Source organism: Equus przewalskii, chromosome 30, assembly GCF_037783145.1.
Source record: "Equus przewalskii isolate Varuska chromosome 30, EquPr2, whole genome shotgun sequence".
NCBI lineage: Eukaryota > Metazoa > Chordata > Mammalia > Perissodactyla > Equidae > Equus > Equus przewalskii.
Window position 1 is genome coordinate 4344354 of NC_091860.1, and position 27031 is coordinate 4371384.

At 34.5% G+C, this 27031-nt stretch overlaps 1 protein-coding gene across 23 annotated transcripts in view; it reads right to left on the reverse strand.

Annotated features, from left to right (window-relative positions):
• CCDC7 (coiled-coil domain containing 7) overlaps positions 1-27031 on the reverse strand; it is a 463736-nt gene that overhangs the window by 344808 nt on the left and 91897 nt on the right. For all 23 annotated transcript variants that reach the window (XM_070601703.1, XM_070601701.1, XM_070601699.1 and 20 more), the window contains 5 exons: positions 21857-21932; positions 13095-13125; positions 12558-12647; positions 1555-1640; positions 615-669 (listed from right to left, as the gene is read on the reverse strand). In XM_070601703.1, coding sequence (XP_070457804.1) covers positions 615-669; positions 1555-1640; positions 12558-12647; positions 13095-13125; positions 21857-21932 — 338 coding nt within the window. The remainder of the gene's footprint in view (positions 1-614; positions 670-1554; positions 1641-12557; positions 12648-13094; positions 13126-21856; positions 21933-27031) is intronic.

A 27031-nucleotide genomic window follows, 5' to 3' on the forward strand; every position in this document is an offset into this window, starting at 1 on the left:
CATACTTGTAGGACACAACTCCAGCCGCTCACTGAAATGGGTGATGAACTCTGATGGTTAATAAGAAGTTAACTTGTAGCAAAAGAAAGCATTCCAAAGCCAAGATGAAATAAAGGGGTCACTTGTATTCCTTTCATTGGATCACATAAAAAAGAGTGGGCTCTACAGTTTACAATTTCTGAAGAACTTTTTCTTACTTGCTTTTTATACCTCTTACATCTTTTTGAGATAGATACGGCAGCTATTATTTTACCCATTTTAGTGACAGAAAATAGGAAGTTCACGCAGGTTAAAGTGACTTGGCCAATGTCACATAACTAGTAAGTCCCTGTTCTGACTGCCAATGTGATGTTGTTTTCTCCATGATATTGCCTGTAGTTGAGTAAACGATGGTCATTTTGATAACCTTGACAGAAAATATGCCTGGATTTACCATTTTATTTTCTGAAATTTGCTGAGAAAAGTCAACCAACAAAAAAGAAATATCTTAGGAAGAACTTTAGTACACACACACACACCCACCCTATAGTCACATACACACTAATATTATCTATACATATAATTCCCCAGAGCACTTATTAATCAAATTTAGATGCACAGAGAGTGTATGTTACCTGAACTTGAAGCAACTCTTCTTTTGTTTTAAGCTCTTGAACTACAGGCTTGTCCCTGTAATTAAAATTGTTTTAAAATATATCATGATACTTTAAATTACATGACTACTTTTCTTTCTTGAGGAGTACTAAAACCATTTTAAAGAAATAAAATTTTTCAAAAGAAATTCATAATTTTTTAAAGCCATAAAATCCATATAGGTTAAATGATAGATAACTGAATAACATTTCTCAAGTTAACTTCTCATTGATATTATTAAAATATGGAAAGATGAGCTGGAGCAAGAATTTTCAAAGTACATTAGTATTTTTTTCTATTCTGGACATCTTTTCTTCTCTAAGTCAAAGGTCAAGACCACTTGTCCAGTGAATTTCTTTTCAGAATTTGTGGAAGTCTATAAAAATTGAAATCATAGTTTCTTTTTTAAATTATATATTTACATTAGGATTTGACCAAGCAAATTCAAAATATAAAAATTATATTACTAAAGAAAATATTCACTTAATAAGGCCACTGTATGATAATCCACCAGATATAAACATAGATAATTGTTTTTATAAAATAAGTACAATCAAGAAGTAAAGTAAAAAGAGAACCACCCAGTCTAAGAAGTTAACATAAACATTACAAATCATTAGCTAGACCATCAAGGAAACCATGTAAATCCTTTTTTCCCTAAAACTATTTACAGATGTGATTCTGTTTACCTATTCCTGAATATCTTGTGGTTCATTCTCTTCCTCTAATTCAAAGTTCTTTGTTCTTCCCTTCTCAGCTTTCTCCCACAATCATATCCTAGTCTGTTTATAAAACTATATATTAGCTAGTGTTATCTCTTTTAGAAACCTGTTATTTTTATATGACCTCAAATTGTTTGCATAAAGTGAAAATATAAAGGAAAAAGGAAAAAAAATATTGACACGTATTTTTATGTCTTACTCTTCTGAATTCTCAGGTTTTCCTCTGTCTTTTTTCTTCTCCATTTTACCAGTTTTCTTTATTCGATCATGTGTAGGCTTTGTTTTCTGTGTAATTTTATATAAGCCAAAGATAAATAGTTAAGGAGACAATAAATTATAGGTAAATATATAATATACATTACCAAGATTTCCATTTTACTTTGAGAATCACTATACTACGTTTCAAAGAAAACTTATCTGAATAGAATCAAAACGAAATTAATGATACAGCCAGAACATTTGTTATCATGCTTTACTGAATGTAAGCTGTATATAAGCTAATACATATCAAAACAATTAAACACCCCTGACAAATTACATCCAGTTCTGTATATGTCTTCTTGAAAAATCACCTCACTATAGAAATCATGCAAAAAAACTTGAAAGACATGTGGGGAAAATGGAATTAGGTGCACAGCATGCAAAAACATTGTCGATGATACATTAAAAACATAGAAGCTCAATAAAAACATCAGTCCAGTTTTACAAAGTTAAATGATTAAGAAATATATACTAAGAGAAATACAGCTCTTTATCTTGAAAAAGACACGAAGCTTGCTTGTGAAAGTGGGCAATGAATAGGCTGCAAGTTATAAATTATTGTGCAGTACTGGAAGGACAATTATCTGAACTTGGATGAAAAGCTGTAACACCAGATGTGGACTGGCGCAGTACACTATACACATGGTGAATCAAGGCAGCTTGTAGAAACTATTTTCTGCCTTCACCTAGTACTTTTTGCAGACGAAATTGTGCATAAGCAAATTTAAATGTAAAGTTCACATTATGCTCAAATTGTGTGATCACGTTGGAACAAGTGTGCACTTCAAAACAAATATTATAGGCAAAATGGTGGGGTGAGCTGACCCGGGATTCTCTCCCCTCTAAAATACAACAAAAGATTGGAAGAACTGAATTACAGAGAATAAACATAATGCCAGCTCCTTAGAGACCTACAGTACCAAGAAGGCAGAGATCATAAACCTTGCTTACATCCTCAGAGGCGCTGGAACGGTAGGAGAGAACATCGCTCCCTCCCCTAGAGTCTGCTATCGCTGCGGTGCGGGTCGGGAAGGAGCGGGGGAGGGGCCGCGCAACCGGGGGATCATCCAGGACTCCTGCCGCTGATTCAGTGGAGACCCGCTGACAGGGGGAAAGCTTCCGTCCCCGGGGACCCCATAAATGAAGGGCCTTGGGAGACCAGAGAACAGAACTGATCTGAACCCAGACTGGCCTGTGAGTAACAGCCCCTCCCCGCCAGCAAAGCCGGGGGCGCAGCCATCTTGCCCCAAGGCGGAGAGCTCATAACACGCAGCTCTTGACCCCCATCTAGTGGCGACAGGCTGTAACTGCAAATGAATTCTACCACCATGAGAAAAAAACGCTCCTCTACCATCCAGCAATTTATAAAAGCCCCAGACCAGAAGGAAAACAATAAAAACATAGAATTAGGTCCTGAGGACTTGGAATTAGGTAAACTAAGTGATAATGAGTTCAGAGCAGCTATAATCAAAAAACTCAATGAGGTAGAGACAAAGATAGAGAAACAAGCCGAGTTCTGGAGTTACTTCACAAAAGAGATTGAAATCATAAAGAAGAATCAAACAGAATTACTTGAGATGAAAAACACAATGGACCAGATAAAACAGAATACGGATTCCCTGAATGCCTCTGTACACAACATAGAGGAGAAAATTAGCATAATCGAAGATAGACAGGCTGAATGGCGCCAGACACAGAAAGAAAGAGAACTAAGAATTTAAAAAAATGAGGAAAATCTCCAAGAGATAATGGATTCAATGAGGAGTAAGAATATAAGGATCATAGGAATTCCCAAGAATATGGAAAAGGAAAATGGAGCAGAAAGTGTGCTTAACGAAATTATTGAAGAGAACTTCCCAAATCTAGGGATTGACGGAGAAATGTGTGTAGAGGAGGGTTTTAGATCTCCTAGATTTGTCAATGTAAAAAGAGCTACCCCACGGCACACAGTAGTAAAGTTGGCAAATAGGAATGATAAGGAGAGAATACTCAGGGAAGTAAGAAAAAAAAAGAGAATAACCTATAAAGGAGCCCCTATCAGACTGTCAGCGGATTTCTCTACAGAAACCCTACAAGCTAGGAGAGAATGGAGTGACATATTCAAAGCTTTAAAGGATAAAAATCTTCAGCCAAGAATACTCTATCCAGCAAGAATTTCCTTCAGATATGAGGGAGAAATTAAATCTTTTCCAGACAAACAAAAGTTAAGGGAATTGGTAACTAAAAGCCCTCCATTACAAGAAATCCTCAAGAAGGCTCTCATACCTGAAAAAAGAAAAAAGGGAGAAAGGGGACACAATCCACAGACTAGGGAGACCGATGGATAGAACCAGAACAGGATAGCAAATATTCAATTATAGCATTAGGGTAAAGGTAAGGAAACTACCAAAACAAGGATGATCTTAGCACTCTAACTACCAATTAATAAGACGAGTTGGAATAAAAAAATGAAAATAATTATTTAGGAGGGTAAGAACCAAGGGTCCAAATCAGTATTGGTCAAGTAAGTAAGAGACCACCAGAGAATAGACTATATTATACACGAGATTCTAAATACAAACTTCAAGGTAGACACTAAAATAAAGTACAGAACAGAGTCACAAATCATAAATAAGGAAAAATCTACGAAACCCAGCATAAGAAATTGCAGTATTAAATGGGTAGTCTAAAGCAAACAGGAAAAGAAATGCAGGAAAACAAGATAATGAGCGACAGATTAACAGCATTAAGCCCGCATGCATCAATAATCACTCTCAATGTGAATGGATTGAACTCTCCAATAGAAAGACACAGAGTGGCAAAATGGATTAAAGAACACGATCCAACAATTTGTTGCCTCCAGGAAACACACCTCAGCCCCAAGGACAAACACAGACTCAGGGTGAAGGGGTGGAGGACAATACTTCAAGCAAATAGCAAGGAAAAAAAGGCAGGTGTTGCAATTCTCATATCAGACCAAGTGGATTTCAAAATAAGACAGGTAAAGAGAGACACAGAGGGACAATATATAATGATCAAAGGGACACTTCATCAGGAAGAAATAACGCTCATAAATATCTATGCATCCAACACAGGAGCACCAAGATTCATAAAGCAACTATTAACAGACCTAAAGGAAGATGTTAAAAACAACACAATAATAGTAGGGGACCTCAACACCCCACTCACATCAATGGACACATCATCCAGACAGAAAATCAACAAGGAAATAGTGGAGCTGAATGAAAAACTAAAACAATTGGACTTAATAGACATATATAGATCACTCCACCCTGAAAGAGCTGAATACACATTCTTCTCAAGTGCACATGGAACATTCTCTAGGATAGACCATATGTTGGGAAACAAGGCAAGCCTCTACAAATTTAAAAAAATTGAAATAATAACAAGCATCTTCTCAGATCATAGTGCTATAAGGCTAGAAATTAATTACAAGAAAAAAGCTGAGAAAGGCACAAAGATGTGGAGACTAAACAACACACTACTGAACAAGCAATGGATCATTGAAGAAATTAAAGAAGAAATAAAAAAATACCTGGAAATAAATGAAAATGATAGCATGCCATACCAACTCATATGGGATACTGCAAAAGCTGTATTAAGAGGAAAATTCATCACAATACAGGCACATCTTAACAAACAAGAAAAATCCCAAATAAGCAACCTTAAAGCACACTTAACTGAACTAGAGAAAAAAGAACAAATGAAGCCCAAAGTCAGCAGAAGGAGAGAAATAATAAAAATCAGAGCAGAAATAAATACTATTGAAACAAAAAAGGCAGTAGAAAGGATCAATGAGACAAAGAGCTGGTTTTTTGAGAAGATAAATAAAATTGACAAACCACTAGCCAGACTTACAAAGAAAAAAAGGGAGAAAGCTCAAATAAACAAAATCAGAAATGAGCAAGGAGAAATAACAACAGACTCTGCAGAAATACAACAGATTATAAGAGAATACTACAAAAAACTATATGCCAACAGAATGGATAACCTAGAGGAAATGGATAAATTCTTGGACTCCTACAATCTCCCAAAGCTCACTCAAGAAGAGGCAGACAATTTGAATAGACCAATCACAAAGAAAGAGATTGAAACAGCAATCAAAAACATCCCAAAGAATAAAACCCCAGGACCAGATGGCTTTCCTGGGGAATTCTACCAAACTTTCAGAGAGGATTTAATACCTATCCTTTTCAAGCTATTCCAAAAAATTAGGGAAGATGGAACACTTCCTAACACATTCTATGAGGCCAGCATCACGCTGATACCAAAACCTGACAAGGACACCACGAAAAAAGAGAACTACAGGCCAATATCACTGATGAACATAGACGCAAAAGTTCTAAACAAAATTTTGGCAACCAGAATTCAGCAATTCATCAAAAGAATCATACATCAGGATCAGGTGGGATTCATACCAGGGACACAGGGATGGTTCAACACCTGCAAATCAATCAACGTGATACACCACATCAACAAACTGAGGAATAAAAACCACATGATCATCTCAATAGATGCAGAGAAGGCATTTGACAAGATCCAACAGCCATTTATGATAAAAACTCTGAACAAAATGGGCATAGAAGGAAACTACCTCAACATAATAAAGGCCATATACGACAAACCCATAGCCAGCATCATACTCAATGGGCAAAAACTGAACCCCATCCCCCTGAAAACAGGAACGAGACAAGGATGCCCTCTATCACCACTCTTATTTAACATAGTACTGGAGGTCCTGGCCAGAGCAATCAGGCAAGAAAAAGGAATAAAAGGAATCCAAATAGGGAGGGAAGAAGTGAAACTCTCGCTGTTTGCAGACGACATGATCTTATATATAGAAAACCCCAAAGAATCCATTGGAAAACTGTTAGAAGTAATCAACAACTACAGCAAAGTTGCAGGGTATAAAATCAATTTGCATAAATCAGTAGCATTGCTATACTCCAGTAATGATCCAACAGAAAAAGAACTCAAGAATACAATACCATTCACAATCGTAACAAAAAGAATAAAATACCTTGGGGTAAATTTTAACCAAGGAAGTGAAGGACCTATATAATGAAAATTACAAGGCCTTTCTGAGAGAATTGGATGATGACATAAGGAGATGGAAAGACATTCCATGTACATGGATTGGAAGAATAAACATAGTTAAAATTTCCGTTCTACCTAAAGTAATCTACAGATTCAACGCCATCCCAATCAGAATCCCAATGACATTCTTTACAGAATTAGAACAAAGAATCCTAAAATTCATATGGGGCAACAAAAGACCCCGAATTGCTAAAGCAATCCTGAGAAAAAAGAACAAAACTGGAGGCATCACAATCCCTGACTTCAAAACATACTACAAAGCTACAGTAATCAAAACAGCATGGTACTGGTACAAAAACAGGTGCACAGATCAATGGAACAGAATTGAAAGCCCAGAAATAAAACCACACATCTATGGACAGCTTATCTTTGACAAAGGAGCTGAGGGCATACAATGGAGAAAAGAAAGTCTTTTCAACAATGGTGCTGGGAAAACTGGAAAGCCACATGTAAAAGAATGAAAATTGACCATTCTTTTTCACTATTCACCAAAATAAACTCAAAATGGATCAAAGACCTAAAGGTGAGACCTGAAACCATAAGGCTTCTGGAAGAAAACGGAGGCAGTACACTCTTTGACATCAGTATTAAAAGGATCTTTTCAGACACCATGCCTTCTCAGAGAAGGGAAACAATAGAAAGAATAAACAAATGGGACTTCATCAGATTAAAGGCTTCTTCAAGGCAAATGAAAACAGGATTGAAACAAAAAAACAACCCACTAACTGGGAAAAAATATATCTGACATATATCTGACAAAGGCTTAATATCCATAATATATAAAGAACTCTTGCAACTCAACCACAAAACATCAAACAACCCAATCAAAAAATGGGCTGGAGACATGAACAGACATTTCTCCAAAGAAGATATACTGATGGCCAATAGGCACACGAAAAGATGCTCATCATCGCTGATCATCAGGGAAATGCAAATCAAAACTACACTAAGATATCACCTTACACCTGTTAGAATGACAAAAATATCTAAAACTAACAGCAACAAATGTTGGAGAGGTTGCGGAGAAAAAGGAACCCTCATACACTGCTGGTGGGAATGCAAACTGGTGCAGCCACTATGGAAAACGGTATGGAGATTCCTCAAAAAATTAAAAATAGAACTACCATACGATCCAGCCATCCCACTACTGGGTATTTATCCAAAGAGCTTGAAGTCAGCAATCCCAAAAGTCCTATGCACCACAATGTTTATTGCAGCACTGTTTACAATAGCCAAGACATGGAAGCAACCTAAGCGTCCAGCAACAGACGAATGGATAAAGAAGATGTGGTACATATATACAATGGAATACTACTCAGCTGCAAAACAGAACAAAATCATTCCATTTGCAATAACATGGATGGACCTTGAGGGAATTATGTTAAGTGAAATAAGCCAGAGAGAGAAGGACAATCTGTGTATGACTCCACTCATATGAGGAATTTAAAACTATGGACCAAGAACAGTTTAGTGGATACCAGGGGAAAGGTGGGGTGGGGGGTGGGCACAAAGGGTGAAGTGGTGCACCTACAACATGACTGACAAACATTAATGTACAACTGAAATTTCACAAGATTGTAACCTATCATTAACTCAATAAAAACAAAAACAAATATTATAGCAGAACTAACCACATGTTTTAAGGTATTCTTGAACTACTATGTAATACCAGATTATTTTATACAAGAAAGTAGAGAAAAAATTAACAAATAGATTATTGCCATTTTAAAACGAGCTTAATAATAGAGACCTATTAAGGCATTAGATGGTTATTTACTGTGTCAGACCACAACTTCCAACAGATACCAAATTCACTGCAGTGACAAAATCTCACAAGTTGATAATTCCTCACAAAATATGGAAAATAAGTACAATAATGGATTTTTTATGAGAATTGTTATGGTCCCCAAATAATTTTCTTGTTTAAATGTGAGTTTTTGGATATATTTCCTATATAGAAAAATCAGATGTCTACTGGCAATCAAAAAATACTAAATAATGATGGGGCCAGCCCCATGGCTGAGTGGTTAAGTTCGCACACTCCACTTCGGCAGCCCAGGATTTCACCCGTTCTGATCCTGGTCACGGACATGGCACCGCTCATCAGGCAGTGCTGAGGTGGCATCCCACATGCCACAACTAGAAGGACCCACAACTAAAATATACAACTATGTACTGGGGGGATTTGGGGAGAAAAAGCAGAAAAAAAATTAAAAATACTACAATATTGAAAGAGGAAAAAAGACTAAAAAATAATGAACAGATCATCAGTGAGCTGTGGGACAACTACAAGTCAACTCATGCTTATAATTGGAGTCCATCATGAAGAGAAGGGGTGGTGAAAAAGGATAAATATTTGAAGAAATAATGGCCAATTTTTTTTCAAATTTGATGAAAACTAGATACCCACAAATCCACAACAACATAAAGAAAACTACCCCAAGGTACATCAAAATCAAATTATTAAAAGCAGTGATAAAATGAAAATCTTAAAAGCAGACAAAAGAGAAAAGATTACATACAAGAATAAGAAGGACAGCTGATTTCTTGTCAGAAACAATGTAAGACAGATGACAAAGGAGCAATATCTTTAAAGTACTGGAAGGGAAAATAACCAGTCAACCTAGAGTTCTTTATCCAGAAAAAAATATTTTTCAAAACTGAAGGAAAAAAATTTTTTTTCAGAAATCAAAGAGTTAAAAGAATATATCAGCAGCAGACCTGCACAACAAAAATGGTAAAGAATCCTTCAAACAGAAGAAAATTGATACCAGATGGAAATAAGGAAACACACAAATTAAAAAAGAGCGCCAGCAGTGATAATTACATGTGTAAATATAAAGACTGTTGGTCTTGTTATTTAAATCTCTTTAAAAGGTAATAGTTTACGGGAAAACTAATAACAATATGTTGTGCAGTTTATATCAGATATAATAAAACATCTGAAAACAACAGCTGGAAAGGGGCAAAGGAAAGAATATTATTTTAAGGTTCTTAGATGTGAAGTGATTTAACATCACTTAATATAGACTGTAACAAGTTAAAGACAAGAATGTAAACCCTTTATTGTAAAGTAACCAATTGAGCGGCAAACACAAAGGTAATACAGATTTTGATACCTAGAAGTGGGTGCTGTTGTAACATATAACTAAAACTGTGCAAGTGGCTTCTGAATTGGGCAGTGGGCAGAGGCTGGAAGAATTTTATGAAGCATGAAAAAAATAGTTAGCAAATTATGAAAAGAAGAAAAACCCTTTAACTTGATAAATGGTATCAAGAGAGGAGCAGGGAGAGGGAGAGAGAGGCAGGCTGACTGACCCAAAGAAACAAGAAAACATTCCCTTTAAAATCAGGAATAAATGAAAAATGTCCACTCTCATCATGCCTATTCAATATTATCCTAAAAGTCTTTGCCAGAAAAAGAAATAGAAAGTATTACAAATTGGAAAGCAAGAAAACTTAGGCTATCACTATTCATTGATACTTCTATTATGCAAGTAGGAAATAAAAATCTAATCATTATACGGTGTAGCTAGGTTTCCAGATGCATAATTCAATAGATAAAAATTTATTACACTTCTCTAGCAATAGTTAAAAAATATCTTTTAAAATATAGCAAATAAAATAGCATAAAAATATAAAGCACCTAAGATTAATAAAATGAATAAGAGCTTTATGAAGAAAACCATAAACATTTATTGTAAGAAATGTTACATTAAAGAAAAATTTCAAAAATGGAGACATTTAATGTTTATAAACAAAAAGATATATCTGATATCCTAGATGTAAATCTCTCCAACTTGATGTACAGATTCAGTGCAATCGTAGAATTTGACAAGTTAACTCTAAAATTTATATGAAAGTGCAAAGGCCAAAAATAAATAAATTCTTATAAATGACAAGGGTTGACTTGCCCTACAAAATATCAGGACTTAGTCTAAATCTGTAATCATTAAGTATCTCAGGCATTGGCGTAGAAAAACACAAGACCAATGGGACAGAATAGAAAGAGCAGAAACAAATCTTTAAGCAGTGATATCTTCCAGCAATAGCATACCAAAATACACACATATCTAGGACATCCTACTTAGGAAGCTATAACAGAAAGCCAAGTGATAGCAGAAGTGACATACAGAGTCCGGAAACTGCAGACCATATCTGCCCTGCTGCCTGTTTTTGTAAACAGAGATCTATTGCAATGCAGCCATGCTCATTCATTTATGTATTATCTATGACAATTTTCACTCTACAGAAGCGGATGAGTAGCTGCAATGTGTACTGTACAGCCTGCAAAACCTAAAATACTTATCTAACCCTTTATAGTAAAAGTTTCCTGATATCTGGAATAATTAAATAGATATGACAGTAATTATGGAAATAGTAGCAAGTACAGTGGACACCAGATATTTGTGTCCAGTATCCTTTTCCCTTTTGTTAAGAAATAGCACCACACTGTATTAGGGTTCTGCAACTCCCTCATCTCAAATTGTCCCAGTAACATTTGACCTAAGCAAAGCCAATCAGATCCAATCACTAAGAACTGACTTTTATGGAAAGGAAGCACTTGGAGCTGAGTAATTCCAGAGCCAGTATCCAAAGGGATGGGGAAAATAGTAGACCGAGCTCCCTCTCTAAAAGCTCCCTGAAAGGACAGGAGTAATTGCTATCCAAGAACTTTTGTTATTTTGACTCCAGGAGTGGCCCTAGTTCTATCCTTCACCAAACACACTGTTCAATTTTCCTTGAATTCTTTGCATTACCCTAATACCCATCCAATAAATTTCTTCCTTTAGTTGCAAGAAACTTGCAGTTTCTCCTGCTTACAGTAAAAGAAAATAAAATCCTTAACTGACTGACACACAGACAACTACCAATCATCATTTGGCAGTCAAGGACAGCAATCAAATGTGGCTTTTGATCGTTAAAATTGGTTGTCTACAAAAATAAAATTATTAAGAGAGATAAGTTAGGAAAGGAAGACTACTTTGGAAGAAAATTGTTTTATTTGTTATTAGAAATCCTGACTTTGGCATAATTCTATAGCCATTTATTCTCTTCCCACCATCCTATTACACCGATTCCCTTCTCTGAAAACAGACTCTCTCTCAGACCTCTTGGCCACTACCCTAGTGTAGATACTAGTTGGAACTATTCCTAATTGAACATATGTGATAGCCCTGATCTTATATTTAATGTCTGTGTAGGATCACTGCTTCTCTAACTGAGTAAGTGACAAAGTTCCTAGTAATACTTCTGCTTCCTCCTCTAGGAAGGAAGAAATATCAAGTAATCAACATTAGTGGATTTGAGAGTATTTTCCTTCATTTTATGTTGATCTTAGGTTGAAACATACATCCTATGTTTTTACATGGTTAATAAAAATTCACTTCTAATTCATTTGACTTTGTTGTCTATAGTTTGAAATGTATTAGCTATATAAAAATGGCAAAAGAGAAAGAAAAAAGAAAACACTTTATTCTTGGTATTTATACACACTCTACTTGGTATAGTGAACTGGGACACACACATTACATAATTTCAAAGAATATAATAACATTTATTTAAAATATATTTGAAAACCCTAATTCATTGATATTTTAATAAAGTTAAATATTTGACCTAGAAATGTCTTTTGTAATGTTTAAATTCTAAGTCTGTTTTTCATAGCATTCTTTTGGTTTTCACAGTTAATACCATAATTTAGAATATAGCATTATTTTATTTTTTAAAGCATAGCTGCTACCAATTATTAATATAGATAATGTATTGTAAAACATTTAAATATATCTTTTATTCCTATGCTAAAATAATAAGGCTGTGTGCCATTTTCAGATTTTAACTTACCTCCGTATCCTTCAACTTTTGTAGTTCATTTTCCAGCAACAATTTCTCTTCTGATAACACTTGGAAATCACTTTGCATCTGTTTATATTTCTAAAAACAAATATTATAATTTTAATAACAATGAAAAACAAACGTCTCAATGTAGACAAGTTATTTGGGTACTTAATTATTAAAGTAAGAAAGTCTTCATTAACTCATGAAAATAATATCTTTGGTATTAATCTGGATAGCGAAGCTATAATTGGGGCTGAAAGAGGCAAAGGAACTGGAAGTGAGAATGAATGGAAGTTTAGAAGACTGTGTGACATTATAGTTCAATATTTCAGAAGTGGAGTGTTTCTGAGTGATAATAAAGTCTAGTAAAATCAAAAGAATAGACAAAGCTTTCTAGCTCACATATGCATAGAAATCTCTTCAGTAAAATGAGTAAGCATTGAATCTTTATTTAAGATCATGCATCCTGACAATTTCTAGAATCTACCAACATTGTCAAGGGCAAGGTGTAATTTCAAACTGAGAGTGCTGTACTATACTTACAGCCTCTAACAAACTTTGATCATTCATAGCTCTGAAAAACAAAACAAAAATATCTATAATGTATTATAACTTTACATTTATATTTTTATTTACATACTTATACCTTTCTTTATAAAAAATTTAAAATAAAACAAATAAAGTTAGAGTACACTCTGACCACCATTCAAAAAATCCAATGCTTTCCCCAGACATATCATTAGATTGCTGCGTATCTTTCCAAAATTTATTCCATGCATTTATACAATATTGCATGTACCTATTTGATTGTATAATTTTTGTTAGCGGGTTGTATGTCTGTTTTGTTTTCTTTTTCACATAAATGATATCACTGTATATATTGTTCTTAACTTATTTTTTCACTTAATACAATGTCTGAGATCTATTTATATTGATAAATGTAGTTCTATCTCACCCTTTTAAATAAAATACCACTTCTTATTCCATAGCAGGATTTGGAAAACTTTTTCTGTAAAGAGCAAGATAGTAAATATTTCAGACTTTGCAAGCCAGATGATCTCTGTTACTACTACCCAATCCTGCAAAAGCAGCTATGGATGACAGGTAACAAGAACGGGTGTGGCTAGATTTAACTCAAGGGCTGCAGTTTGCTGACAACTGTTCCATAGTATGGATAAACTATAGATTTTTTCTTGACAAATGAGTTGTTTATTTATTATAATAAAAAATTTTTAAAGCTTTAAGATATAATTAAATACCATACAATTCACTCATTTAAAGTGTACATTTCAATGGCTTTTAAAATATTCACCAAGTTGGCAACTATTACCACTTCTAATTTCAGTATATTTTAATTACCTCAAACAGAAACTCTGTACCCATAAGCAGTCACTCCCCATTCTTCCCAGCACTGCCCCAGCCCTGGTAGCCACTAATCTACTTTCTGTCTCTATAGATTTGCCTACTCCAGATAGTCCAGATAAATAGAATTATACAATATGTGGTCTTTTGCGACTGGTTTGTTACACTTAGCATAACGTTTTCAAGGTTCATCCAGGTTGTAGCATGTTTCAGCACTTTGTTCCTTTTCATCGCCAAGTAATATTCCATTGTATGGATATACACGTTTTACTTACCCATTCATCAGTTTATGAACATTTGGGTTGTTTCTACTTTTTGGTTATTACGCATACTGTTACTCTGAACATCCATTTACAAGTTTTTGTGTAAACATATGTTTTCATTTCTCTCAGGTATAAACCTAGAAATAGAATTTCTGGATCATATGTTAACTCTATATTTAACACTTTGAGAAACTGACAAACTGATTTCCATAGCAGATGTACCACTTAAATTCTCACAAGCAATGTACAAGGTCCCAATTCCTCCAAATCCTTGCCAACAACTGTTATTATCTGTCTTTTCTTATTATAGCCATCCTCATGGGTGTGAAGTGGTATATCACTGTAGTTTTGATTTGTAATTCCCTAATGATTAATGATGTTGAGCATTTTTTCATGTATTTATTGACCATGTGTACAGACTGTTTTGGAAAATGTCTATTCATATTATTTGCCCATTTTTAATTGGGTTATTTATCTTTTTATTATTGAGTTATAAGAGTTCTTTATATATTCTGGATACAAGTCTCATCAAATATATAATTTTTGAATAGTTTTCATATTCTATGGGTTGTCTTTTCACCCTCTTGACCCTCATTTGCAGCAGAAAAGTCTTTAATCTTTATGAAGTTCAATTTGTCTATTTTTTTCTTTTGCTGGTAGTGCTTTTGGTGTCCTATTTAAGAAACCATTGCCTAACTCAAGCTCATAAAGATTTTCTCCTATGTTTCTTCTAAGAGGTTTATAGTTTTAGCTCTTAAATTTATGTCTTTGATAATTTTGAGTTAAATTTAGTGCATGGCATGAAGAAAAGATCCAACTTTATTCTTTTGCATGTGCATATCCAGTTATCCAAGTACCAGTTGTTAAAAAGACTATTCTTTCCCCCATTGAATTGTATCGATCTCCTTGTTTAAAATCAATTGACTATAAATGTAAGGGTTTATTTCTGGACATTCACTTCTACTACATTGATCTATATATATAGGTCTATCCTTATGCCAATACCACATTGTCTTGATTACTATAGCTTTGTTTTGTTTTAAAATCAATTAAGTGTGAGTCCTCCAACTTTGTTCTTCTTCCTAAGATTTCTTTGGCTATTTTGGATTCCTTGTATTTCCACATGAATTTTAGGATCAGCGTGTCACTTCATGCAAAAACAAAGTTGGAATTTTGATATAGAGTACATTGAATCTGTAAATCAATTTGGGGAGTACTGCCATTTTAAGATTCTTAAATCTAACAGTCCATGAAAATGGGATGTCTACTTGTTTATTTAGGTCTTCTTTAAGTTCTTTCAATGATGTTTTGTAGTTTTCAGTGCAAAAATCTTACACTTCTTTTGTTAACTTCATTCTCATTCTCTTTGCTGTCACTGTAAATGGAATTGTTATCTTTATTTCATTTTTGGAATGTTCATTGCTAGTGTATTAGTTTCCTAGGGCTGCTGTAACAAAGTATCACAATCTGGGCGACTTAAAACAACAGTTTATCCTCTCACAGTTCTGGAGACTATAAATCTAAACTTAAGGTCTTGGTAACTCCATGATCCCTCTGAAATCTCTGGGGGAGGATCCTTCTTTGCCTCTTCCAGCTTCTAGTAGTCCCTGGCATTCTTTGGACTGTGGCAGCATAATTCCAATCTCGGCCTCTAGGGCTGTCTTCCCTCTGTGTGTATCTCTCTTATCCAATTATTTTAAGGATACCAGTCATTATACTAAGGGCCCATCCCACCCCAGTATGACCTCATCTTAACTAATTACATCTACAATGACCCTGTTTCTAAATAAGTTCATTCTGAGGCACTGGAGTTAGAGCTTCAACATACAGTTTGGGGGACACAATTCTACCCATAATAGCTAGTGTGTAAAAGTACAATTGATTTTTATTTATGTATCTTGTATATTGCAACCTTGATGAATTCATTCATTTCTTCTAATAGTTTTCAGTGGATGCCTGAGGATTTTCTATACACAAGATCATGACATCTGCAAAAAGTGGTAGTTTTATCTCTTCCTTTCCAGTCTGAACATCTTTCATTTCCTTTTCTTCTTTAATTTCCCTGGCTAGAACCTCTACTAGAAGCAGTAAGAATGTCCTCTTTTGTTCCTGATCTTAGAGACAATGTATTAATTCTTTTCACCATTAAGTATGATGTTAGCTATGAGTTTTCATAGATAGCCTCCATCAAATTAAGGAAGTTCCCTTCTATTCATAGTTTGTGGAGTATTTTTTACCATGAAATTGTATTATATTTTGTCAAATGTTCATGTGACTTTATTTCTCCTTTATTCAATCAACATCATGTATTATATTAATTGATATTTGCATTTTAAGCCAACCTTGCATTCCTGGGATAAATCCCACTTGTTTGTGGTGTACAACTCACTTTATATGTTGCTGGATTTTATTTGCTAGTGCTATGCTGAGAATTTCTGCATTTATATTTGTAACATATTGGTCTGCAGTTTTCTTGTGATATGGTCTGGTTTTAGTAGCAGAATAATACTAGTCTCACAGAATGAGGTGAGAAGTGTTGACTCCTTCCACTTTTTGGAAAAGTTTGTGAAGAGATGGTATTAATTCCTCTTTAAATATTTGATAGAATTCACCAGTGAAGCCATCTGGCCCGAGCATTTCCTAGTGGAAAATATTTTAATTACAAATTAAATCTCTTTACTTGTTACAGTTTCACTCAGATTTTCTAGTTCTTCTTGAATCAGTTCAGTTTGTATTTTTCTAGGAATTTGTCTATATCATGTAAGTTATCTAATTTGTTGTCATACAGTCGTTCATAGTATTACCATAAGATCCTTTTACCATAGATTATTGAGCCATACTCCTACTAACAGGAGTTGAAATTCTTTCTCGTTTCTGCTGTTATCACAGTGATGCGATAAATTTCTTTTGATATAAGCCTCCTTGAGTATATTCCTTTCTCTGGGGTAGATTAAAAGAGGTTTGCTTTTTTAGGGAAATATAAAAGAGGTATAATAAGGTATACATTTTTGTTGTTATTATTAAATAAACTCTGCTAAATTGTACTTGAAAGTAGGCAACTCCTATTTACTAGCATTTTAAGATTAGTGATTATACTACATCTCTGTCAAGACTTGATATTAGAAAACTTTTACTTTTTGTTAAACTGATAGGGGAAAAAATATATTGTTGCTGTTTTGCTTTGCCACTTCCCTGATCGAGCATCGCCTAACATGTTTATTGGCCACTGTTTTGTCTCTTCCTTAAGTTATATATATATATATATATACTTTGACTATTTTTTGAGGGCTATTTGCCTTTTTTATGGAATTATATATTATTGTCATTCCTTCTTTCTATTGTATATGCACAAATATTTTCTCCCAGTCCAGTGTTTATCATTTAACTTGGTTCATTTTTGAACAAGGTGTTTTTAATTTTGATAGAGCCAGATGCCTTCCATATATTTATAATTTTGTTTTCTTACATTTTGGTCTGTAATCAACATTAAATTTAGTTTTTTGAATGATGTGAAGTAAGACTTTGTCATTATTCTTTAGCCAAATGCCCTTGCCAGTGCCCTAGTTCGCCAATTAAATTCATTCAAGACTTTGAATTTACCATGTTGGAGCTATGGTGACTTCACCTTTGACATAATCTAACTACCTGTGATACATGTTCCTGGGCTAAAAAACAGTTTGGAAGACAAGACAGCCTACTATCCTTCCTTCTGACTCCTATGCCTCCTTATAAACATCATAATGGATTTCTTAATAGGCCTGCTTTCCTGTCAGGAGCACACATGATTCTGGTGATGTACAATGTCATCACCAATGTTGCCATCCCCAAGACTGGACACCAGCTCTCAGCACTCTGTTCACCAAAGAGGTCTTATGCCTTCACAAACCATCCTACAATTCAATCTTTAATTACAGTCCCAATTTGTCCCATAATTGAAGAAATAAATTTTCAAGGTCCTCTGGGTCTATGCTTACTAGCCCATTTCCCACTACCCACGGACCAACAGCTAGACAATGTTATTGACCAGATCCTGAAGAACAGGTCTATTAGGTCCCCCAAAGACCAGCATGATTGCCCTATCCTGCTGCTCTATAATTCACGCATAATAATAAAATACAATCATTTTTTCCTATATGTTATCCTATATTAATGTGGATTTCATCCCATTACATCTGCTCACCACTGGGCAGCTCAGAAGTAGATCCCACTGCTATTTCTGGGAACTCCCCTTCCTGCACCCCTCTGAATCAATATAGTTCCTGAGAGAGCTTACATAACCATAAGCCTTTGACTAGAATTGACTGGTCCATAAATGGGCACTTTTCTCTATCTGTAATAATGATTTTCTCACCTAGGACTATTAGACTTGGGAAATTCAAATACTATCCCTCAGAATGACTAAAACTGAAGATTAAAGCTTAGGAATTGTCAGCAGTCATGGCTTCCCACCCATGGGCAAAAAATAAATGAAGAAGAAAACAGAAGGAATGAAGAGGTCTGCGATAGGAGAAAATGAAGCTCACACAGAGAAAAACAATATCTTGATGATGCTCAAGTTCTAATTTATACTTGTTTCTGAGATTGAGCCATACTGCTTCAATACATTCAGTGAGAGGCTCAGACTCTTTATAATAAAATCTGTCTTTTGCTCAGACTAATTTTAGTTGGGATTTTGTCCCAAAAACTCAGTCACATGGTGGAAGTTTAATAAATACAGGACGTCCTAAAAGCTTTAGTGTAGTTCTAAGCTCCACTGACTTCAGAAGTAGAAAGCCACAAACTTAAAAAATTAAACATTTGAAAGTTTAATTAATTCCATTTCCTTTACATAGTTTTGTGAATTTTGAACAATATAGTCATGCACCTCATAATGATGTTTCAGTCAACAATGGATCGCATATAAGATGATGATCCCACAAGATTAGTGCCATATAGCCTAAGTGTGTAGTAGGCTATACCATCTAGGTTTGTGTAAGTACATTCTATGTTGTTCACACAATAACTAAATCTCCTAACCATGCATTTCTCAGAACATATCCCTGTCGTCAATGCATGACTGTAAATTAATTTTGTTTTAGTAAATCTGATTGAATATGGAAAATGCTGACCCAAACAAAAAATTTTAACTGAAAAGAACCTTTTAAATTATTATCCAAAAATTTTTAAGTAAGTGCAAAAGAAATATCCATAATCAAATTTTGAAATAGTGTTTTCTGAAAAGTTGTATCTGTATAGTTCTGAAGTTATTAAAGCTTAAAACCCACTAAGACTTTTGCCAAACCCTGTATTTATTTTAACAGAATGTTAAAGGATGTAACTGTAACAAGTTGTTAAATGGAGGGATCAACTGAGACTCTAAGCCCCCAGTATCACATATCAAAGTAATAGGTGAGACATATGACCATTAGCACTTGAAAAAAAAAGTAGGCAGTCAAGACAGAGCACTAAAACCTTTCACTGACATGGACATTATAAAAAGGTCAGGAAAGAAGACTTAAAGAGCATTTCTTTGCAAAGAGCTATTGGGTGGCTTGAGTCCTATCCAAACCATTAAGGGAGGGATAGATATGCTTGCCCTTATCTCAAGCCCCAGTGCGAGGCACTGTAAAAAGAATCCTCAGAAAACCTGGTGTGTGTTATCTGCAGTTATGGCGAAGGAAGGCAGTGACAGTGGACCTTTCCTGTATACCTTAGCTTTCTTCCCTCCGTTCCCAAACACATGGAAAACAAAAACTACAACTAGTTAGTGGGAAAAGAGGTAATGAAAGAGAAAAGTTAACCACAGCCCCAGCATGCTCAGCTGGAGTAATAGGGTGGGACGAGGGGAAGAAAAGTCTTAACTTCAAATGAAAATTAAAATATTGATTGTAATATTTGACATGGAATTGTAATTTTCCATTTAGGAGAGTGCTTATACAGTAAATGTAAATTAATTATTATCTAAGAATGATCAGAAAAGTCATTGTACTGCCCTAGTTTTAACCAGGGGTGGGGGAAAAATTAGCCCCAATTAGCAAAAATAAATGAACGCAAGGTATCCAAAAGAAAGCTGCTGTGTGATTTCATTCTATAAGACACGCTTTTTCAACATACCAGTTGTGTAACTAATATAACCTAACCACCTGAAAGACTGGTAGATCATCCACAGTGGCATTCAGGATACTTCTTGCTACACAAAGAAACATACAAAGCATATTCCAACCAGAGAATTGTAGAAAGTTTATTCTGGATATAAGACAATTCAATTTGGAAATCCTCTCCTTTATAGTAACCACTTCAGCTAGTCCACTGCTTTCTGTTATGCCCAGGAGTTCTAAAACCACTTATAACTAGCACCAACAGTCTAATATAAGAAGCTAGAATAAATAATAGTCTAGATGTCTGCTTTAATACTCTGGTCCAGTGGAAAGAATACTCATGGAAACCAGCCTCCTACTTTAAGAATGCTCTTAGAACATGTTAAAGCTTTCATCTGACAAAGCTGTGCAAGTTCTGACCCTACCCTTCCGATAAGGAGGATTCTAATGAGATAGAAGGGAAAAAAGTGAAACAGGGCCTAACTCAGTTACGTCCCAATACCTGACCACCAATTAATGCAAGCCATAAGTCCTTTATTTCTGTTTTTAGCAGCTGCCCAGGATATCCTTTATTTCACATTTGATCTGCTACTCTCTTCTATTCATTCTTAATCACTGGATTTGATAATTAGACATTCTGATCATGAAAAATTTCCTAATTTTCAATGTTGACTCTAAATAAAATTTTTTGAAAACACTGTTATATGAACTTTTATTAATATATGTTTTATTTTAACTTAAAATATTTAAAATAAGAATTATATGAGTTTGCAAAGAATTATAACTAAATGAAAAGTATATACACAAACTACATTTTGAATTGTAATTTTTTTTAATTTTTAAAAATTGTGGTAAAATAACATAAAATTTACCATCTACATTTCTAAGTGTACAGTTCAATACTGTTAAGTACATTCACATTATTATACAACCAATCACCAGAACTCTTTTCATCTTTTAAAACTGAAACTCTATACCCATTAAACAACTCCCCATTTCCCCTCCCCCAAGGCCCTGGCAACCACCGTTCTACTTTCTGTCCCTATGAATTTGATTACTCTAGCTACCTCATATAAGTGAAATCATACAATTTTGTCTTTTTTGACTGGCTTATTTCACTCAGCATAGTGTCCACAAGGTTCATTCTTGTAGCATATGTCAGAATTTCCTTCCTTTTTAAGACTGAATAATGTTCAATTATATGTATATATCGCATTTTCTTTATCCATTCATCCTTTCTTGGACACTTGGGTTGCTTCCATCTCTTTGCTACTGTGTATAATGCTATAGTGAACATAGGTATTCAAGCTCCTGATTTCAATTTTGGGGAGTATATACCCAGAAATGGAATTTCTGTATCATATAGGAATTGCATTTTTAATTTTTTGGGAAACTGACATACTGTTTTCCATTGTAGCTATACTATTTTACATTCTGAATGATTAAAATTTTAAATTTTAGAGCTATACACATCATAAAAATTGACGTAAGAACATTAAATATTTTTAACAGTGGTCTTATTTTCTTCTCTATGTTTCTAATTTTTCTAAAATAAATGTGTACTTATTTTTATAATTGGAAAAAAGTCATTTTAAAAGCTTACCTCGTCAACATATTTGACTGTTTTTCAAATATTTTCAACATGGCATTCAATCGATTAGGCAGTGAATAAGAAGTTTCTATTGAAAAAAAGGAAAACATTTAAAGGTATTATTAATGACTGAAGCTACACCTCTATGCTGATATAACTCACTGCTATATGTGTGAGAACTAGACAAGCATAAAGAAGAGACAGCAGGGTCACATGAACAGTGAAGGAACAAAATGCTTATAAGAATAGTTACCATGTTATTAAAATACCAATTATGTGCAAGTCACTATGCTACTTTACATTCTCTTAATCCTCAACCCAGAAATGAAGATATTGTCACCATTTTCAAATAGAGAATTTGAGGCTAAGAGAGATGATATAACTTGATAAAAACTATGCATCTAATAAGTGACAAAACCGGACTGAGCTCCAGGATGTGTGACCTCCTTATGCTATAGCACATAAGAGGACTCTGGGATGCTAAGAGAGAACGATTGGGTTGCTGCTCCTAAGTCAACAATGTCTATGGGAAGAATATGACAACCCTGGTAAGTTTTCCAACTGAATCAAATAACTCTAAAGGTTACCTAAGATGCTACTTAAAAGAGAACCATCAGAATGAGGATACATAATAATCAATAAAGTTTCAAGGTAATAACACAAGACTCTTCAATCTTGTACACAAAAAGCATATGAGAGAAGACAGTCTCTGCACTAAGTTTGGTGCTAAACAAACAAAACATGATATGTACAAAGAAAATGTTAAATAACATGGAAGCATACCACAGTCCCTAAATATCAATTATATTTTTTCTATTCCACATGCCAAAAGAGTGGTATGGAAAATATAATAAACGTTTAGGAGCTGAGAAGAGAAAGGAGGAAGATAGAGATAAACTAAGCCTTAAAGAATGGATAGACTGTCATTGGAAAGAAAAGAGGAAAGGCAAACATCATTAAGCAAAGACAAGAAAAGTGGAAATGTGCAACATATATCAAGGGGACCAAATAAATCAAGTATATCAAGAAACCAAGTACACCAGCGAATTTGCTTTGGGAGGGTCAACACTCCTTAAAGAATCAAAGAGTATGCTGGGAGAAGCCAGCTTTGGAAGAATCAAATTTAGAATTTTTTATAGGCAAGAGAGAGTAAGGTGCTTGCATAAAAAAGCAATATAGTGTAGTAAACAATATTTTAAAATTAATCTGATAATAGCTTAGGACACGATTTAAAATTATGCCCTGAATATAGTAAATGATTACAAAGAACATCAACAGTTATTCCTGTCACAATTTGAAAATACAGTTCCCAGGAGGAGAAAAGGTCTTGCTCTGGACTAAATGTTTTTAGTCTCCTAAAATTCATACATTGAAACCCTAATCTACCATATAATGGTATTTGGTGATGAGGACTTTGAGAGGTAACTGGATCACAAGGCACATGAGTTTGCTCCCTTTCTCTCTGCTCTCCATCATTGGAGGACACAGCAAAAAGATGGGCAACTGCAAAGCAGGAAGGCTCTCACCCAGACCTGACCATGTAGGAATCCTGATCTTAGGACTTCCCAGTCTCCAGAACTGTGAAAAATTAATTTCTGCTGTTTAAGCCACCCAGTCTATGGTAATTTGTTATAGCAGCCCGAACTGACCAGGATAGGCCCCTACCTATGACTGTACTAATTTAGGAATTTTAACTCAGTATCACAGAATGTACAGATGGGAACATTACACTTTCATTATTAGGCATAACAGCTTAGAGAATAATCGAAATGTTCTTTCTCAAGTTCTCATTATGAATAATTTAAAAGCAGAAGAAAAGAGATTAGGATATCTATTATTACAGATCCTCTTCCAGAGAAGCATACTCCTGGTTGGCAAGGTGGCCTACAATGTAATTTTGAAGTAGCTGAAATGGTAAAAGGAGATTTAGTTGTTTGCTGTGTATTGTGGGGGGAGGAGAACCTCTTTTCTCTCTCTTATAAAAGCTGCAGTATTTTAATAATGAACTAATAAAAATTATTAATAATGAATGCATACTATTTATCAATGGACAGTTTTTTCCTCTTTGGAAAAGGTCTAAGAAACAGCCAGCATCTAGGATGCATATGCATAGATGGATTACAAAACTGGGAGAGAAATGTACACAAAGTGCTTTTATCTTGCTTTATTACTTAAATGTCAATGAAAACGTACCTAACCATTTGATGTAAAATTATCTTATTCTTTTTAAAGCTCCATAGTGGGGCTGCCCCAGTGGCGTATTGGTTAAGTTCAAGCACTGCGCTTCAGAAGCCTGGGTTTGTGGGTTCAGACCCTAGGAGCAGACCTACACCACTCATGAAATCAGACAAAAAAAGGAAATAAAGGCATCCAAATTAGAACAGAAGAAGTAAAATTGTGACTGTTGGCAGCTCACATGATACTATATATGGAAAACCCTCAAGACTACACCAAAAAAACTGTCAGAACCAATAAATGGATTCAGTAAAGTTGCAGGATACAAAATTAATATACAGAAATCTTTTGCATTTCTATACAATAATAACAATCTATCAGAAAGAGAAACTAAGAAAATTGCTATTTACAATTGCATCAAAAAGATTAAAATATCTAGAAATTAATTTAACTAAGAAGGTGAAAAGGTTATACTCTGAAAACTTAAGACATTGATGAAAGAAATTGAATATGACACAAATAAATGGAAAGATATACTGTGCTCATGGATGAAAAGAATTAATATTGTTAAAATGTCCGTACTATCCAAAGCAATTTACAGATTCAATGCAATCCCTATCAAAACACCAATGGCATTTTTCACAGAACTAGAACAAATAATCCTAAAATTTGTATGGAACCACAAAAGATCCTGAATAGCCAAAGCAATCTTCAGAAAGAAGAACAAAGCTAGAGGTATCACACTCCCTGATTTGAAACTATACTACAAAACTATAGTAACCAAAACAGATGGTACTGGCACAAAAACAGACACATAAATTAATGGAAGAGAATAGAGAGCCCAAAAATAAACCCACACTTATATGGTCAATTAATCTACAACAAAGGAGGCAAGAATGAAAAATGGAGAAAAGGCAGTCCCTTCAATAAATAATGTTAGGAAAACTGGACAGCTACATGCAAAAGAATGAAACTGGACCACTTTATTACACAATATACAAAAACAATCTCAAAATGAATTAAAGACTTAAATGTAAGACCTGAAACCATAAAACTTGTAGAAGAAAACATAGGCAGTAAACTCTTTGACATCATCTTAGCAATAATTTTTTTGGGTCTGTCTCCTTAGGCAAGGGTAACAAAAGTAAAAATAAACAAATGGGACTATATCAAACTAAAAAGCTTTTGACAGCAAAGGAAACCATCAACAAAATGAAAAGGCACCCTACTGAATGGGAAAAGATATTTGTAAATGATGCTTCTGGTAAGGGGTTAAGATCCAAAATATATATTTAACTGATACAAATTCAATATTAAAAAAACAATTAAATTAAAAATGGGCAAAGAATATGTCTGAATAGACATTTTCCAAAAGAAGACATACAGATGGCCAAGAGACACATGAAAATATGCCCAACATTACTACTCATCAGGGAGATGCAAATCAAAACCACAATGAGATATACCTTTACACCTGTCAGAATAGCTGTTATCAAAAAGACAACAGAGGGGCTGGCCCTGTGGCACAGTGGTTAAGTTTGTGCACTCCACTTTGGCTGCCTGGGGTTTGCCGGTTCAGATCGAGGGTAGGGACCTATACACTGCTCCTCAAGTCATGCTGTGACAGGCATCCTACATATAAAGTAGAGGAAGATGGGCACAGATGTTAGCTCAGGGCCAATCTTCCTCAGCAAAAACAGGAGGATTGGTGGCGAATGTTAGCTCGGGGCTAATCTTCCTGGAAAAAAGAAAAAGACAACAGATAATCATTAGTGAGGGTGTGGAGAAAAGGGAACCCTCATGCACTCTTAGTGGGAATGTAAATTGGTGCAGCCACTATCAAAAATTGTATGGAGGTTCCTCAAAAAATTAAAAACAGAACCACCACATGATCCAGCAATTCCACTTCTGAGTATTTACCCAAAGAAAAAAAAAACACTAATTTGAAAAAATATATGCACCCCTATGTTCATTACAGCATTATTTACAATAGCCAAGATATGAAAGTGTCCATCAATAGACAAATGGATAAAGAAGATGTGGTATATATACTTAATAGACTATTACTCAGCCATAAAAAATAATGAAATCTTGCCATTTGTGACAATACAGATGGACCTGGAAGGTATTGTGCTAAGTGAAATAAGTCAACAGAGAAAAATAAATACCACATTATTTCACTTATATGTGGAATATAAAAACAAAACAATTAAACAAAGAAAACAGAAATAACTCCACCGATACAGAAAATGAACCAGTAGTTGCCAGAGGGGAGGAGGGTAGAGGGTTGGGCAAAATAGGTGGAGGGGATTAAGAGGTGCAAACTTCCCGTCATAAAATAAATAAATCACGGGTTGTGATATACAGCATAGGAAATATAGTCAATAAGATTGCAATAACTTTGTATGGTGACAGGTGGTTACTAGACTTGCTATGGTGATCATTTTGTAATGTACGTAAGTGTCAAATCACTATGTCGCACACCTGAAACTGACATAATACTGTATGTCAACTGTATTTCAATTAAAAAATAAAACAAAGGCACAGGTCCAATTTGTGGCCTCATTGCTATTCAGCTGGTCTACTTGTCTATCTTTATACTATACTTTATATACTTTACTTATACTATATCTTTATAATAATTATAGCCTTATAATAAGTCTCCCATCTTGGAAAATAAAATTTTTAAAAATGTCATTCACTAGTATCCAAAAAGATGAACCTCCTAGAGATAAATTTAACAAAACATTACAAGACCTTTTCTCTAAAAGTTTCAAAACCTTGTAAAAACAAAATAATGAAGATCTAAAAATGGAGATATAAAGTATTTTCATGTAATGAAAACCTCAATGATATTGAGACATCACCTCTCCCCAAATTGATCTATATTTCCAACAAAATCCCAACAGCCTATTTTGTACAAATTGACATGTGCCTCTAAAATTTATATGGAAATGCAAAGGACTTAGAATAGTCCAAACAACTTTTAAAAGGAACGAAGTTGCAAGATTT